Raw genomic sequence first — 17,372 nt, forward strand, 5'->3', positions numbered from 1 at the left:
CAGTAGACGAGGAGGAGGCGTTGCAGCTATTTATGACTCAGGCCTATTAATAAACCCTAAACCTAAACTAAATTATAATTCATTTGAAAGTCTTGTTCTTAGTCTTTCACATTCAACCTGGAAAACTGTGCAGCCGATTATACTCGTTATAGTGTACCGGGCTCCCGGTCCCTACTCTGAATTTCTGTCTGAATTCTCAGAGTTTCTATCAAATTTAGTCCTTAAATCTGACAAAGTAATCATTGTAGGAGATTTTAATATTCACGTTGATGTTGTTAATAGCCTTAGTACTGCGTTTATCTCTCTATTAGATTCGATTGGTTTTAGTCAGTGTATACATGAACCTACTCACTGTTTTAATCACACCCTCGACCTTGTTTTGGCTTATGGTGTGGAAATCAATGACTTAATAGTCTTTTCACAGAATCCTATTTTATCAGACCATTATTTAATAACTTTTGAATTCATATTACAGGACTACTCACCTCTGGGCAAAAGTTTCTACACTAGATGTTTATCTGATAGTGCTGTAACAAAATTTAAGGAAGCGATTCCATCTGCATTTACTTTAATGCCTTATCCTAATATTCAAGAGTCCTGCACTAACGTTTGTCTCTCTGAAATTGACCATTTTGTTGACAGTGTTGCTTGCTCACTAAGAAAAACACTCGACTCTGTTGCTCCGTTAAAAAAGAAGAAAATAAAACAGAGGAAGTTAGCTCCGTGGTATAACTCACAAACCCGGGAACTAAAACAAATATCGCGAAAATTAGAAAGTAAATGGCGCTCTACTAAATTGGAGGAATCTCACTTAGCTTGGCATGAAAGTCTAAAGACATATAGGAAGGCCCTCCGTAACGCCAGAGCAGCATATTACTCATCTTTAATAGAGGAGAATAAGAACAATCCTAGATTTCTTTTCAGCACTGTAGCCAGGCTGACAGAGAGCCACAGCTCTATTGAGCCATGTATTCCTATAACCCTCAGCAGTAACGACTTCATGACCTTCTTTAATGACAAAATTATAACTATTCGAGACAAAATCAACTCGCTTGGCACTATTCTTTCATCAAACCCAGGAACCTTAGAAACAACTGTACGACCTGATATATTTTTGGACTGCTTTTCTCCGGTCGACCTTAACAAATTAACCTCTACTATTTCAGCATCAAAACCTTCTACTTGTCTCCTAGACTCTATTCCAACCAGGTTACTCAAAGAAGTGTTACCTTTAGTTGACACTCCTGTATTAGATATGATTAACATGTCTTTATCAGCCGGTTATGTACCACAGTCTTTTAAAGTAGCTGTAATTAAACCTCTTCTTAAAAAGCCCAGTCTTGATCCTGAGGTACTAGCCAACTATAGACCTATATCTAACCTTCCCTTTCTCTCTAAGATCCTCGAGAAATTAGTTGCCAATCAGTTGTGCGACTTTCTACATAATAATGAGTTACTTGAAGACTTCCAGTCAGGATTTAGAGCGAATCATAGCACTGAGACAGCACTGATAAAAATTACCAACGACCTTCTAATAGCTTCAGACAAAGGACTTGTCTCTGTGCTTGTCTTACTAGATCTTAGTGCTGCCTTCGACACTATTGACCATCACATCCTGCTACACAGACTGGAGCATCTGATCGGCATTAAAGGAACCGCACTGAGCTGGTTTAAGTCATATTTATCAGATAGATCTCAGTTTGTACATGTTAACGACAAATCCTCCATGCACACTAAAGTTAGTTACGGAGTCCCACAGGGCTCTGTCCTTGGACCGATTCTTTTCACCTTATATATGCTTCCCTTAGGAAATATTATAAGGAAGCACTCCATACATTTTCATTGTTATGCTGATGATACACAATTATATTTATCAATCAAACCAGATGAAACCCATCAGGTAGATAAACTTCAAATGTGCATTAAGGAAATAAAAAGCTGGATGACCTGCAATTTTCTGATGTTAAACTCAGATAAAACTGAAGTTATTGTACTTGGCCCTGAAGGCCTCCGAAACTCAATAGCTACAGACATTGTTACTCTGGATGATGTTGTGTTGTCCTCCAGCACCACAGTAAGGAATCTGGGTGTTATCTTTGATCAGGATATGTCCTTCGATTCTCACATAAAACTAACAACAAGGACTGCATATTTTCACCTGCGTAATATTGCAAAAATTAGGAACATTATGTCTCAGAAAGATGCAGAAAAACTAGTCCATGCATTTGTTACTTCTAGGCTGGACTATTGCAATTCCTTATTATCAGGCTGCTCCAATAAGTCTGTTAAGAGTCTCCAGTTGGTACAAAATGCTGCAGCTCGTGTACTAACTAAAACAAACCGAAGAGAACATATTTCTCCTGTATTAGCTTCTCTGCACTGGCTACCTGTAAAATCTAGAATAGACTTTAAAATCCTTCTCCTTACCTATAAAGCTCTTATTGGTCTGGCCCCGTCGTATCTTAAAGAGCTCATAGTACCGTATCACCCAACTCGATCACTGCGCTCAGAAAATGCAGGGCTACTTGTCGTTCCTAGAGTCTCCAAAAATAGAAGGGGAGGCAGAGCCTTCAGTTACCAAGCTCCTCTCTTGTGGAACCAACTCCCAAGTGTTATTCGGGAGGCAGACACTGTCCCCATATTTAAGAGTAAACTTAAAACTTTCCTTTTTGATAAAGCTTACAGCTAGGGCTTACGAGCTCTCAGATGTGTTGCTGTTGTTATTCTTAAAGCTGCGTCCGTTCAGTTTAATGATGCTGCTATAAGCCTAGTCTGCAAGGGGAAATATTACCTTTCCTAATACTCTGAGATTCTCTCCTCTCTATGTCATTCATGTCTCATCAATGCATGTTATTAATTCAACTTCTTCCCCGGAGTTGTTTGTGCTTTGTCATCTCCGAGGTCTCTGCTGATCGTGGTGGTGCCTACTGCCGTAGTCCTGTGGGTCACTGCTGATTTTGGTAGAGCCTGCTGCCTTGGTCCTGTATATCAGGCCCCTGCTGATGGGGGTGGTGCCTGCTGCCGTGGTCCTGTGTGCTAGTCTCTGCTGGTGCTGGTGGTGCCTGCTGCCCTGGTCCTGTGTGTAGGTCTCTGCTGACAGTGGTAGTGCCTGCTGCCTTGGTCCTGTGTATCAGGTTCCTGCTGATGGGGGTGCTGCCTGCTGCCCTGTTCCTGCGCGCACGTCTCGGCTGATGGTGGTGATGCCTGTTGCTGTGGTCCTGTGGTCCTGTATGAAGGTCTCTGCCGATGGTGTTAGTGCCTGCTGCTGTGGACCTGATTGTTGGTCTCTGCTGATCGTGGTGGTGCTTGCTGCCGTGGTCCTGTGTGCTGGTCCCTGCTGATGGTGGTGATGCCTGCTGCCCTGGTCCTGTGTGCAGGTCTCTGCTGATCGTGGTGGTGCCTACTGACGCTTCCTGCTACTTCAATAACTATTAGTCATTTATTCTGTCACTACTTTTATAAATTATAAAATCTGTAGCCATAAAAACACCATCAGTGGTATGTCTTGCTGTATCGTAGCTGCTATTGCCCCTACTCATCATTTTGTCATAATTATTTTCATTTTCATGTTCTGTCACCTTGGATGTGCGTGTTCCTGCTGTTCTGCTATGCAGACTGCCATAACATGTGGGTCATGTTCACATTACTATAGATATTGTTATAGTTACTGTTACTCGCTGGCTGCTTGCATCTCTGGAAGTGTGTCAGTCTCTCTGTCTTTTGTCTATCTTTGTGTTTCTCTCTTTCTCTCTCCTTTTCTTCCTCCCCAACCGGTCAAGACAGATGACCGTCCTCCACAGAGCTGGGTCTGTCCGACGTTCCTGCCTGTTATAGGGAAGGTTTTCGTTGCCACCGTACTCTATGGGGGAATTGTTGGGTCTTTACCTACTCTGTAAAGTGTCCTGAGATAACTTTGGTTATGATTTGACACTATAAATAAAATTGAATTGAATTGAAGAATTCACACGTCAAGAACAATCTAAATAGTCCCTACGACACCACAGCACACCAAAAAAAAATATATATATCATCAGGTGCTTCTAATATCCATGTAATGTACGATAACCTACTGTGAGTAATTCTAAGTAAGTCTAGATGCAAACGTCAGCTATAATGCACCGCAAACCAGAAGTCAAATCGCCATCTCTCATTGATTCTAATTTAAAATTCAAAAGTAATGCTTGGCTCAGCTGCTCTAACTTACATTACTGCTTGCTACTAGACAACAGAAAATAATTAATTTTCTTTTCTTTGGTGTCACGTTGCAGTGATGAAGCTAGCCACAGTTCGACCTGCAATTCAGTACGGGTAGAACACGGATTGCAGCGAGTTTCATTCGCAAATGTTTTCATTTGTAAGAATTCACATGCGAGATAAAATGTTTGAGCTTAAAGTTACTGACATTTTTTTGGTTGTTTAGCATGATGCCATGATAATGTTAAGACAGGAATGCAGGCTATGTAGACTCAACAACAATAAGAAGGCATGGGCGATGACGCTCTAGATGTTTAACACCATGTGCCCTGTTGATGTTTTTGTAAACAAAATAATCTGCACTGTGTGTATTCTTGAAGCCTAACAAACCCGATAAACATATTGCCTTGGTCATAAAACATTTGCAAAAAGCTGATTTTTAAAAAATATTTTAGTTAGGCATCAATGCCTTTTTATTGCTGTACTGCTATGCTTTATTTGCACCTTACAGACAGTGCATTAGTATGAAAGCTGGCAGGAATGTGCCTCCTCCTGTGCATACAAGATGTAAACAACAGGAACACACTTGTAAAAGCATTGCTCCACAGTGCTACTAGTGGTCAAAAACGTCAACGGGTACCTTTAACCCCTGTGGTGACTGTTAATGTAATTTTAATGGGGTAATTTTTGGGGGGGAATTTAATATCCAATATAATTGGATTGAAAGTCATACTAAAGTTCTGTTACACCAATAAGGAGAAAGTCAAGAGCACAGTAAAGGCAAAGCTAAAAGAAAAGATTTCATGCTACCACATACCAGTGCGGTGGTCCACGCTGAACATGCCGTGCTCATTCCCACTGATGATGGTGTAAGAGATCTCTCCATTAGCCTCAGTGTCCCGACTGGCCGCCTGCACTCTAAGCAATTGTGTGCCCGCCGCCACATCCTCGGACACAGTAGCTGTGTATTCACGGTGCTCGAACACTGGCGGATTGTCGTTGATGTCCAGGACGGAGATCACCACCTGGCACAGTGAGGAAAGACTCGGGGAGCCCTGGTCACTGGCGAGGGCCTTCAGCTCGTATGTTGACTGCACCTCTCGGTCTAGGGGACGTTCCAGGCTTATTACACCGGTGTTCTCGTTAATTGAGAAAAATCCGTCAGCAGAACCGACCAATGAGTAGAGGATGTCGCCGTTGAGACCTGGGATGACAGAAAAAGGACAATTCTGTGTTTATTTTGCAAAGTTTGGAAGATCATTCCTGTTCATTAACCTGTGACACCTCAGTACAACATGTCTATGTACCCACATCTCAGCAATTAAACTGCAGAGTAAAATGTTATCTACACCTATTAAATAAAAAGCTACATCAACAGAAATACTATAAGTACAGGGCGTAAGAAGCATATTGATTATCATACTGATGTATTGATTCTTGAAATGTTGAAATGTCACCCTCTTTTCTGATTGCGACAAATCCATCTTTCACACAGCCTCTGAAAAATAGGACCTGTACACGTCTAATCCATGCCATCCTCATAACTCATGTCCTCCCACTAGCAAGACGCTTCCAGCAACAAGACAGAGACGGATCACAATAATAATCATAATGCCTTTCTGCAGGTGGCCCCCATTTGGAATCCGCTATTATATTCCCATTTATCAGGTAAGTGCCCCTGTCTTCTGAGGATCTCATTATCGTGCTAGAGGGACTACCAGGGGGAGCCCTGCTCATATGGCTTCCCATCACTTTTATCTGGTTTGATCATCCTTGAGACAATTGTTTAATTGTAGTTGTGCTGAATTTCCATTGGCTACATTGTTTCATACAGGTGTTTTTGTGATTGTATGCTCATCTCTGTCCCATTGTCGGAGTTTTTAATATCAAATTAAGAGCTGGAAGGAGTCGATTGATAAAAAATTATTCGGCAACATCTTTGCCATGATGGTAAACTGAATATCTTTGGGTTTGGACTTTTAGGCTGTCAAAACATGTTTTCTAAAATGTTATAGAGCAAACAAAATGACTGATGAAACTGCATAAAAAAAATAAATAACAGCACAGCAGTACAGAGGGCAAAGAGAGACACTTGAATCCAAAAGGAGTGATAAAGGATGAAGCAGAATCACAGAAGGAATGTGTACTCGCATAACTTTAGTTTATCACAGATCAAGGCCACTGGTCTGGATCTGTTAATCTGTCTGGTTCATAACCATCATGTACTGATAAGTGTTGCCATTCAGAGAGTGTAACATCAGGCTAAACTGAGGAGCAAGCAATGTAGGTAAGCATCAAACATCTTCCAGCCAAATGGGTTGATGCAGTGGCACACAGCAGTTAGTGCCAAGAATGAGTCCTCACAGAGATATGCAGAGTCAAATATCAGTGGAGGATAAAACAACCCTTTCTCTTTGTAGGAGAGTTACATTAGGCGTCCAATTTTGAAGGTTGCCTGCTAAGACAGTTGACTGAAGTGAGTGAACTGGGTCAAAGTTACAACGCCTAATTCTCCCAGTACACTCTCCATGTGGCTTGCAACTTGGCACTGGTACTTCAAGCTTGCAACTAAATAAAAAAATTAACTACTAGACAGGCACAGAAAAGAGCTCTCCATGTGTTAGAAATACTAATCCAATCTCCCTCTGCTTCACTCAGAGTAACTCTCAATAATTATTGCCCCTGGCTAAACTGCGGGAAGCACTTTTTTTTTCTTCAAGTATCCTTATCCTTGATATTCAAAATGTGAAGCAAAGTTTGTGCAAGCAATGCCTCAGGGTAGAAATAATACCAGTGTTTTCTTTATGCCATTCAAGGTTTCTCTCTGAGGGACACAATTCTAGCACCCCTTTCATTGTGTCAAGCTGTCAGTCCGTCCAATACGAGGGACTGGAAAAGGGAAAAAGACAAAGAGGGCGTCGATTCTCTAACAGTGAAGACTAAAGGTGTAATCTGGAACGGCAGATCCAAAAGTCTCAAGGAGCTTAAATGACTGTTTAACTGCATGGTTTTAAGGTCACGGTCTTATCCACATGTGAGCCTCTCAGTGGTTGGCTGTGTTTGCTGAAAGGTGAAGATACCAGAGATAAATATGTGTCCCTGTGGCTTTGCAGCAGGCAAATGGAAAATTGGAATCAGCCCTTTTGAGAATTCAGCTTGAAGAGAGAGGAATTTCATTAGAGTGTAATGGAGCTTTTAATTTGAGGGGTTGATCATTCATGAAATTCCACATTTGTTATCCCTCCCTCTTGCCATTTAGTGTAATTCAGTTTCACTGAGGAAAGATAATAATAACGTAATGTGCATTATGAGTCCACATTTATATTTGCATGTGCATATACCTGTATATCTAATTATGCTAAAAAAAAAACTTTCAAATGTATATTCTTGAAACACGTGTGCTTTTTTCAGTCTGATCATTGATGATTCATTGTAATACTTTTGTTTGCCTTCCTATTTGCATTTTAAGCATGATGTACAGGCCTTGGCGACGAGCAAGAGCTCTTAAAGGTTTATTTAAAACGTAGTTTGTATATTGGATTGCACATGTGTATTGTATCCAAATGTTGAGGCAGTGTGCAAGGGGCTGTGAAAGCAATACTCAATTTGGAGGGTGGCGGTGTTTTTATTTTGGTCTGTCAAAAACTAAAATCACAAAAGTGGATAAATAGACGAAGTTGCTGACTTTTCGCCAAGATGAAATTTGAGACTCTTTTTACATTGTTATCATTTAAAAACAAATCATAGAAGGCTGCAAAATGCTGTGTGTGAACGGGCAGCCCGACAGGCGTAGCGACAGTAAATAAGAAAGCAAGGCTTAGCGAACATTATAGCAGGCAGTGGACTCACTTTCCTTGCTTTACATAAACATTTTTTGAGGTAATCTATTGTTTATTTCTGGAGTACTCGGCCATGGAAAGATTGTGTCTGAGAATACACTCACCAGTATCAAGATCGTTTGCCAGCAGTTTTGCCACATATGTCCCCATCTCAGTGTTCTCAAAGACTGTAATGGTGTAGGGATCGGATGAGAACTGAGGTGGGTTGTCATTGATGTCTTCCACAGTGATGTGGATGTCAGCCTCGCAGTACCGCCCTCCTCCGTCCACCGCCCGCATTTTGAACCTGTGCTCGTCTCGCTCCTCACGGTCTAGGGGCTGTAGAGTCTTCAACTCCCCTGAAGGTGAGACAGAAGAATTTTAGCAAAATAGACAAGCATAAAGAGACGCACTCCTTGAAAAACATTCAACTTACAGACATATATTAAATCTGTGTAAGCAATTAAACAAGATATTGAGCTTATAAGAAGACAAACTATGTTTATTCTGCACTGCGCCTTGTCTGCCGTCTACTAACCAAGTAAAAAACATCCACAACGGACGGCTTTTCAAGAGAGAGAAGAGGGGGATAAATAAGTAATTGAAGCGCGAGATGAGGGAGAAAATGGCAAACAGAGTGGGTGAAGGAAACCATCAACGTTGGCAGCTAAGAGCAGCTTGGAAGTGTCCTGGGATGTGAGGCAGCCAACATTACCGCAACCTCTGGAAAACTCCACAGCCTCTTGGCGGTCCTCATCTGCAATAATCCTACTTGTCGGCACTGAAAAAAAACATCCCCTCTTCATAACAGTAGCACTGCTGTTGGAAACTCAATAATGAGGGTTGCCAAAACACAGTTCGATGGTTTTGCTGCCTCGGTGTAAGTCTCTCAGCATATTAAAGCTGAGATTTGCCATTACTGAGGATTTTTATGCAGCAGAAGATGTGTTGTATAGCTGTTTGAATCTAAGTTTGTTTTGTCCTTTCATTCTTAAACTTTGCATTTAAAAAAACAGTTGGTGTGATTAACTGGCATTGTTTTCTCTGTTTTCTCCTTCTTTTTTCCATCTTAGCAGCTAGATGGGATCTCTGATTTAGAAGACCTCCCAGAAGCAATTATTTGCAGGCAAGAAGTATAGCAGTCATGAATTCAATTTAAGTGTACAACTCTGTATTTTAGTGCCATTGTTTGGGTCTTTCAGTCGCCCTGTGGGGAAATGTTCCTGGCTCTTTTAAAAACGAATAAGAAAATAACAACTGGGCACAAGAAAACGCGCTTACCTCCTCTATTGCTGATAATGATTAACACACATACAGAAACACAAATAAAACAAAGACTAACATTTTTCAGAGGGATCACAACTAGAGTGTACACTGTTAAGACTGCTGTCCCGCTGAGCTGCCTTTTTGATTTTGTGGCTCGAAGCAGAGGGCCAAGACTGTTTCACGAGAGACTATAACATGAGTGTTCCACATGCTGCATCCCAACATCTAACTCAATGACTGTGGACAAAAAAAAGCTTCAGAAAGAAAGGAAGGACGTGTATTAATCATATGGAATGTATTACTATTTTGACCATAAAACATCACACGAGCACTGTTCTTCACACACATAAGCATTTGCATCCATTCTTTTATTCAACCCACAGATACACACCTGTATCAGAGTCAATGATGAACAATTCAGATCCAACTCCCTGGAGCTCATAAGAGATTTGGGCATTTGAGCGGATATCAGCATCCGTGGCAGAGACTTGCAAGATGAGCCTGCCAGCAGGGGAGTCCTCTGGGACGCTCTCACTATACAGGGACTGAGGTACGGATGGAGTAATGGGAAAACAGAAAAGGGGAATTTATGAATACCAGGAAGACAAAACAAACGCAAATTAGGTGCTAAGATTACAACACAGTCGAGGAAAATGGACTTTACCTTTTCGCAAACAGGGCTGTTGTCATTGGCATCCAGCACCTTGACCTCTACAACGGCTTTGGCAGTGAAGATGCCGTCACTGGCAGTAATGTTAAGGAGATAATTGTCCTTCTTTTCACGGTCCAAGGGCTTCCTGACAAGGACCTTCCATTCATTCTGAATGTGTTCAATGGCAAATTGGCCAAGTGGGTCCCCTCCTGTTTGATGTAGAAAAGAAAAATACCACTTCAGAACGATAAACAACTCAAAGGCAGGAAAAGCAGCCGGAGTCATTAAAAAGACACGAGCATAAGGGTCTGTCCTATATTTGAAACTACATTCCACTAAATATCTATAAATTATTGCTGAAATTGTCCTTTAAGTATTCATCAGTACTTCACAGAGCAAATCCTTATTTCTAAATCAAATATATTTTTATATACAAGCAAACCAAGAAACCAACAGAAAATGCACATGGACTAATGTTGGATTGTAATTTCTCTTGTTATTCACAGACTTGGCATAGTTTTTCACACTTGCTAATTAACACCAGAGGAAGTATTTCCCCCAAGTCTATTGCAAAGCATTATTCAGATAATTATAAATTTCTGTATTATGATGGCCATAATATATTTGAGCTTCAACAGATTAGGTGATAACTCAGACTCCTAACTGATAATAGGACTGTGTAATGTTTTAAAGATGAGATATTATAATCATATTAAGGGTCATAAACAGACAATCCTCCCTAAGCTCTGTTTATGAAAAACTGTTACACAAACGAGCAAGGAGTAAACTCTCTGGGCTCACTTATTGTGTGTTTCACAAAATAATAAACGCCCACCTGTGATGAAGTAGTTCACTTGTTTATTGATGTCCTCAGAATCATCATCTGTGGTGCTGAGTATAGCGATCACTCCGCTGGGAGGAGGGTCATCTTCACTCACTGTGCCTTTGTAAATCTCTGCAGTGAAGCGGGGCGGGTTGTCGTTCACGTCAGCGACTGCTACCTCCACTCTGGTGCCGTTAACGTGTTGGACTTTGTCGCCTTGGTCTGTGGCTAGGATGGCGATTGTGTATTTGTTCATCTTTTCACGGTCTAGCTCTTTTAAGGTGGTCACCCATCCAGTTTCACTATTAACAGCAAACAGCTCAGAGATTTCCTGCAAGTTCTGCTTGGGGTCGAGGCTATAAACAACATGACCGTTGGTTCCGGAGTCTTGGTCAGTGGCTTTGACTTGGATCACTTGAGCTCCACTTGGAAGGTTTTCCACAATGACAGCCTTGTAAGGGTCTGACTCAAAGACAGGTTTGTTGTCATTAAGGTCTTTCACTTGAATGTTTACATTAACAGATGCCACAATGTCATAATTCTCATTTTTGGTTTGGGAAAGCAAAGTGAGCTGGTACCATTTGGTCGTCTCATGGTCAAGGTTCTTTTGAAGCTTCAAGGCTCCGCTGTCTCGGTCTACAACAAATACCTCATCTTCATTGCTCTCAGGGGTGTTGCCCTTCACAAGGCTGTAAACAACTGGTTGCTCGCTTACAGCCTGAATAATATCGATCTCTGTGCCAATGGGAAGATCTTCAGCAATTGTGTAGCGGTAATGTGGTTCAGCGAACTTGGGAATTGGTGTTTCTGGTGCAACAATCCTGATGTAAACCTGTACAACAGAATGTTTGGATGGATTCCCAGTATCCTTTGCCCTCACAAAGAATGCATAGAGCTCATTTTCAAGTCCAATGAGACTCTCTTTGGTTATAATGACCCCAGAGGTTGGGTGGATTTCAAAGTTCTCCTCCACATTTTCAACATCTGCTTCGATTGAATACTCAATGTCAGCATTGCTTCCCTCATCCATGTCTGAAGCAGCAATTTTAATTACAGAGGTTCCTCTTGGAACATCTGATGCAATAGTGGCTTTGTATTCAGCTGCCCTGAATTGTGGGGCATTGTCATTGACATCTGTGAGAATGACATTGACTACAGAAAATCCAACTTTTCCACCACCGTCTTTAGCTATTAGAGAAATAGGAATAACTTTTTCAACGGTATTCTCTCGATCAAGGCTCTCTAGAGCAAAGATTTCTCCATTTTCACTGACAGTGAACTTGTCTTTTGCAAAGTCATTAACAATCTGATATGTAATTTGCCCATAAATGCCATCGTCATCATCTGCCGCTTTTGCTTCTGCTACCAAGGTACCAATCGGTGAGTTTTCAATAAGTTCTACCACATAGTCAACCTGAGAGAAGGTGGGGTTGTGGAAGTTGGCGCCAGTAACTGCTACCACGACAAGGGCTGAGCTTCTGAATACACCGTCTGATACTGATACATTGAGGTTGTAAAGAGGCTGCATATGGGGCCTACGATGGTTGGAAATGGAAATGGCACCTGTTTGTTTGTTGATGGAAAAGTTCTGATCCTCATTGCCGGATATAATGGAAAACTCCAAATTATTGGAGTCTGAGCTATCAGCATCAGACGCCTGGACTTGGGTGATGAAGTGTCCACGTGGGGCCAATTCGCTAACAGTGGTTTTGTAAGTGTGCTCTGTAAATACTGGAGCATTGTCATTCAGGTCGGTAACGTCTACGGTCACAATGACATCACTAGATAGGGCTGGAACTCCTCCATCCACAACACGGACTCTCAACTTGTGCTGTTGGATCTCCTCATTATCAAGAACTTGAGCTGTAGAGATTATTCCTGTGTCACGCTCAATGGTGAAATAATCTGAACTCTTCCCCTTTTCCTCAACCAGCTGAAAGAATACTTCTTGGTTATTGCCAGTATCAGAATCAATGGCATCAACTTGCAAAATGGTAGTACCAATGACAGAGGCCTCTGAAATATTGGCATTGTAGGCCTTTGAGAGGAAAACAGGGGCATTGTCATTAACATCTTCCAGTATGATATCAACAAACACTTCAGAGTGTGCTCCAGTCAGAGAATCCGTGGCTCTTACATTTAACTTGTAGGCGGGATGTGTCTCAAAGTCCAGAGGCTGTATCACATGGATTACACCTGTGTTGAAATCAATTGAGAACTGTTTGAACGGATCACCCTCAGAGATGGTGTACACAATACGAGGGCCTTCAGAATCATTGGCCTGTACATGAAGTACAGGTGTGTGTAGCTGAGTGTTTTCAGGGATTTCAATGCTGTAAAAAGGCTTCTCAAATATTGGCATTGCTTTGTTCACCACTGTTATTGGCACCTCTACTTCAGCTGAGAGTGCTGTCTCTCCATTATCCTTTGCCATAACAACAATGACAAAGTCTGTGTTAAGTGACTCCTCTTCAAATTTCTTTTTGAGGGAGATTTCACCAGAGGGGGAAATTTGAAAGTGCTCCTGGTGTTCCTTCAGCTGATAATGGATCTCTGAATTCGGGCCAATATCTTTGTCCATGGCTGTGACTTGTCGGATGACATGGCCTTCCTCTGCATCCATCTGAACTAGGGCGTGATAGGGAAGGTTCACAAACATAGGCTTGTTGTCATTTACATCTTCTACAGTGACAGTTACTAGAACGTGAGCCCCATCTTCAGATTGGTCCTCTCTGGAGACTTGAACAACTATATCAAATGTGTCCTGTGCCTCGCGATCGAATGGAATGCCAGTGGTTGAGATTACTCCAGATGTGTGGCTAATTTTAAACCTGCTGTCAGGGTTCAAAATTTTGTAAAACAAGGGCTCGTTCACCTGGTTCCCAACAGTAGCAATTACCACCAGTGTTTTCTTCTCAGAAGAGTTTTCTTTGACGTAGGCTTTGTAGGACTCCCTGGTGAACTTAAGCTTACTCTCCTTGTTTTCCTTCACGTGTATCTTTACAGTGGCAACAGCAGCAAATCTACCATCGGAAACTCTAATCTTTAATTCATATCTGCTCCTGAGTTGTGTGACATTCTGAATAGAAATTATGCCTGCATTTGGATCAATTTTAAATTTATCACCGATATTTCCCTCAGCGATGGAGAAGAGAAGTTTGGAGTTGGGCCCAGAGTCTGAGTCTGTAGCGTTGACTTTAATGACTTCCACTCCTTTGTATGTTGGCACTATGACAGTCGTTTCATACAGTTCTTGGCTAAAAACGGGTGGACAGTCATTAACATCAATAACTTCAATGGTAACGTTGGCCGGCATCTCTGCAAACAGGCGTGGCATTCCCAGATCATGGACCTGGACTGTGAAGCGGAATACACTACGCTGTTCATAATCTAAAGCTGTTGTGATTCTGATGGCTCCAGTGCTTGAGTCAATAGCAAAATAGTTATGTGCAAAAGGTTCGACAATTTGATAGATGAGCATGGCATTCTGGTCGCAATCAGTATCAGAGGCACGAATGACAAAAGGAGTGTTTTCACGGGTCAGAACAACACTGTTGACAGGGGCCGACTCGCTGATTATTCCTTTGAATTCCCTCTGGAGAAAGATTGGAGGATTGTCATTTTCATCTTTTAAATGAATCAGAAGAGTGGCGTTGCTGGCAAGTCCTGCCATGTTGGTGCCCTGTATGATGAGCTTGTATTGAGAAGTGGTCTCATAATCTAAAGCTTTTTGGGTAACAACGACTCCTGAGTTAGGGTTTATATCAAATGCGTTGTTGATGTTGCCGCCTTTTATTTGATAGAAAACAGATGACTGGCTGTCGGCTGTGACCAAGCTCACAAAACTTCCTGGATGGACTGATTCACTGACTTCTGTGGAGTACTCTTTTTCGGTGAATCTGGGGGCTGCATTGTCCGAAACTGTTACCAGAATGTGTACAGTGGCTGTAGTTGACAGTGGGAGTATTCCATTATCAGATGCCTTAACGGTGAGTTCATACGGGGTCTTTCTGCTGCGATCAAGCTCTTTGGCTACTGTAATTGTTCCAAGAACAGGGTCGATGGCAAATGAGTTCGCAACGTTTCCTGTAAGAAAGAGATGACAAAAGAAGAATATATTTATGTGGCTGATTGTCATTGTGATCTGTGATATCTGGCTGCTATTTAGAGATGGGGATTGATAATATTTTATTGGCAACAATTGTACGGTTCAATTCTTTATTCATTCCTGATCAATTTTCCGTGTGGGAAAAAAGGTAGGCCGACACATTTTTAGCATCAAGGCAACTGTTGTATTATCTTTGAGTCTGAACACAGTCTAGATGAAATGAGAGTATATTTGTACAGCTTTCTTTATTATTTAGTTTTTCAAAGAAAAAACTGCTGACTCTGCAAGTTTCCAGCAGCACAGACACATGGGTTTGATTCCAGTTTGTTATTGGTTCTCAACTGGCTTGGTTCTCAATTCCCATCCCTACTGCTAATGAATGCAAAACATATATGGTAAAAAAGATAATAATTTTGTTTAGTGTAAGTAGCAGGAAGATGTTGTCACATTTGAAATGTCAGAAATGCTAATGTGATTCTACGCCAGTCTGCCGAAACTATCAGTTTCACTCAAAACAAAAGCAAGCTATTATTCAATACATTAAGTCATCTTAGCTATGTCAAATATGCATATATCAAAACAAAAACCTAATAGCCACATGTTTCGTGTTCTCATACAACAGCATATTGTTTAAGAAAACCATTGTGGGAAATTCTGAGGGGGATTCTCTCCATCTCCCACGTATTTGGAGATCCTCTCAACAAACTCTTCAAAACTCTCCTCCTCTCTGTGAAGTATTCCATTCATGATCAAGATCCAGTGGGCAGCAGGACTCAAGATGACTCATACATTTTTACGAGCTGATTTAATTTGCATGCATTTACAATGAAAGCTTTCTGCTATGTAAAAAAAAGCTAGGAAAATGGTGTCTCAACAGAGTGGCACAGCAACTTCATGTGAATTTACCTGATTCGATGCTGTAGACAATTTCTGCGTTATAGCCCTTGTCTTTGTCAAGAGCTGTGACCTGGAGCACAGCCGAGCCGACAGCTGCAGATTCAAACACACGTCCAGAGTAAGGTGTGTCTACAAACCAGGGTGCATTGTCATTGGTGTCATCCACATTGACAATAACACGCACAAGGTTCCTCTTTACTGGGATGTCCTGGTCTCGAACCTAGAAAAAGAAAGAAAGAGGAGAGAAGAAGAAAAGGGAAAAAAACAGTGACAGTGTTAGAGCCCTCAAGGGATACTTCAGCTTTAATAAGACAGCAATTTATTTGTATTTTGAAAACCATAGAAACAAACATGCTTATCATAATTTCATGGATGTTTAATTCAAACTATTTCAAAATAAACTGCATTAAACCATTAACCATTGTTAAATTGCCAGTGTTGACTGATTCCTACCATGACGGTGAGGATGTGACGATGCATAGTTTCATGATCCAGCCGCTCAGCGGTGTACAGAGTGCCTGTTCCTGGGTCTAGTCGGAACTTCCTCAGGCTGAAGGGATCGGTGCTGCTCAGGAGTGTAAAGGTCAGTTTGTTCTTCTCGTCTCTGTCTACGGCACTGATCTGCAGTACCTCGGTCCCTGCTGGTTTGTCTTCAGGGACATTAACTTCATACACCTGCTGAGAGAACTGCGGCCGGTGGTTGTTGGTGTCAATGACACGGATAAGCACCTAAAGGAGAAAAACATAGAATAGAATAGAAATACATTATTGATCCCAAGCTGGGAAATTGCAGGGAATATATATCTTCAACACCAGACTAACTGTACATAATGTGAAAATAATTATTATCTGAGCCATTTTGAGCCATTCAATATTCTGTCGTTGTGTATTTTGGTATACGAAAACACACATTACACACTCTCAAACCCAATATTAACCAGAAAAAAGAGCGACAATTAATTTACTTAATACTTTTTTATAAACAATACATGTTCTGTACACTCAGATGGTCAAAAGACATGTTAATGATCCTATTTTAATTTTCAGTCCCTCTGCTCTGCGTCTTAACATACACACAAAAAATTTAAATAATTCTCCCATGCTCTTCAGAAATACGCAGCAATGTGTAGATATAGACCAGATCAATACATATGATGGCAAAAGCAATACTGTAACTGAATCGCTACTTGATGCTGCTAACAGGGAAAACAAGAAATCAATGATGCATCAAACCACAATGCATCAAAATTAACTGTGGGCTATGTACAGGAGCAAGTGATCACTTGAGAGTATGTGTGATTAACTATTTAACAGGGAGCCATAAACTGTTGAAAGTTAGAAGACTTCAGGGATATTAATATATATGTATGTATATATCTATATATATATCATGTCTAAAAGTAATACTACTTTTAGGTTGGTTTTGTGTTGCTGTTTGGCAGATTGAATATTCTGCTAAGGTTTTCACAAACAGTTCAAATCCATTAAACAAATCTCTACACTACACTTCTTGCTTTGGACAGCAAAACGTGCAGTCGCTGTGTTTTTTGCCACATGCACAACAAAGAAACTAACATCCCCAAACTGTAAAATTCCACTGGGAGCATGTTTTAT

General features: G+C 41.2%; 1 protein-coding gene across 2 annotated transcripts in view; it reads right to left on the reverse strand.

Moving 5' to 3' along the window:
- fat1a (FAT atypical cadherin 1a) overlaps positions 1-17,372 on the reverse strand; it is a 76,711-nt gene that overhangs the window by 15,990 nt on the left and 43,349 nt on the right. For both annotated transcript variants that reach the window (XM_083927546.1, XM_083927545.1), the window contains exons 8-14: positions 16,212-16,487; positions 15,768-15,978; positions 10,766-14,839; positions 9,943-10,139; positions 9,670-9,823; positions 8,138-8,371; positions 5,012-5,398 (exon numbers count right to left, since the gene is read on the reverse strand). In XM_083927546.1, the coding sequence (XP_083783672.1) occupies positions 5,012-5,398; positions 8,138-8,371; positions 9,670-9,823; positions 9,943-10,139; positions 10,766-14,839; positions 15,768-15,978; positions 16,212-16,487 (5,533 nt within the window). The remainder of the gene's footprint in view (positions 1-5,011; positions 5,399-8,137; positions 8,372-9,669; positions 9,824-9,942; positions 10,140-10,765; positions 14,840-15,767; positions 15,979-16,211; positions 16,488-17,372) is intronic.

This window comes from Echiichthys vipera (genome assembly GCF_963691815.1).
Source record: "Echiichthys vipera genome assembly, chromosome: 2".
In the NCBI taxonomy this organism is placed as follows: Eukaryota; Metazoa; Chordata; class Actinopteri; order Perciformes; family Trachinidae; genus Echiichthys; species Echiichthys vipera.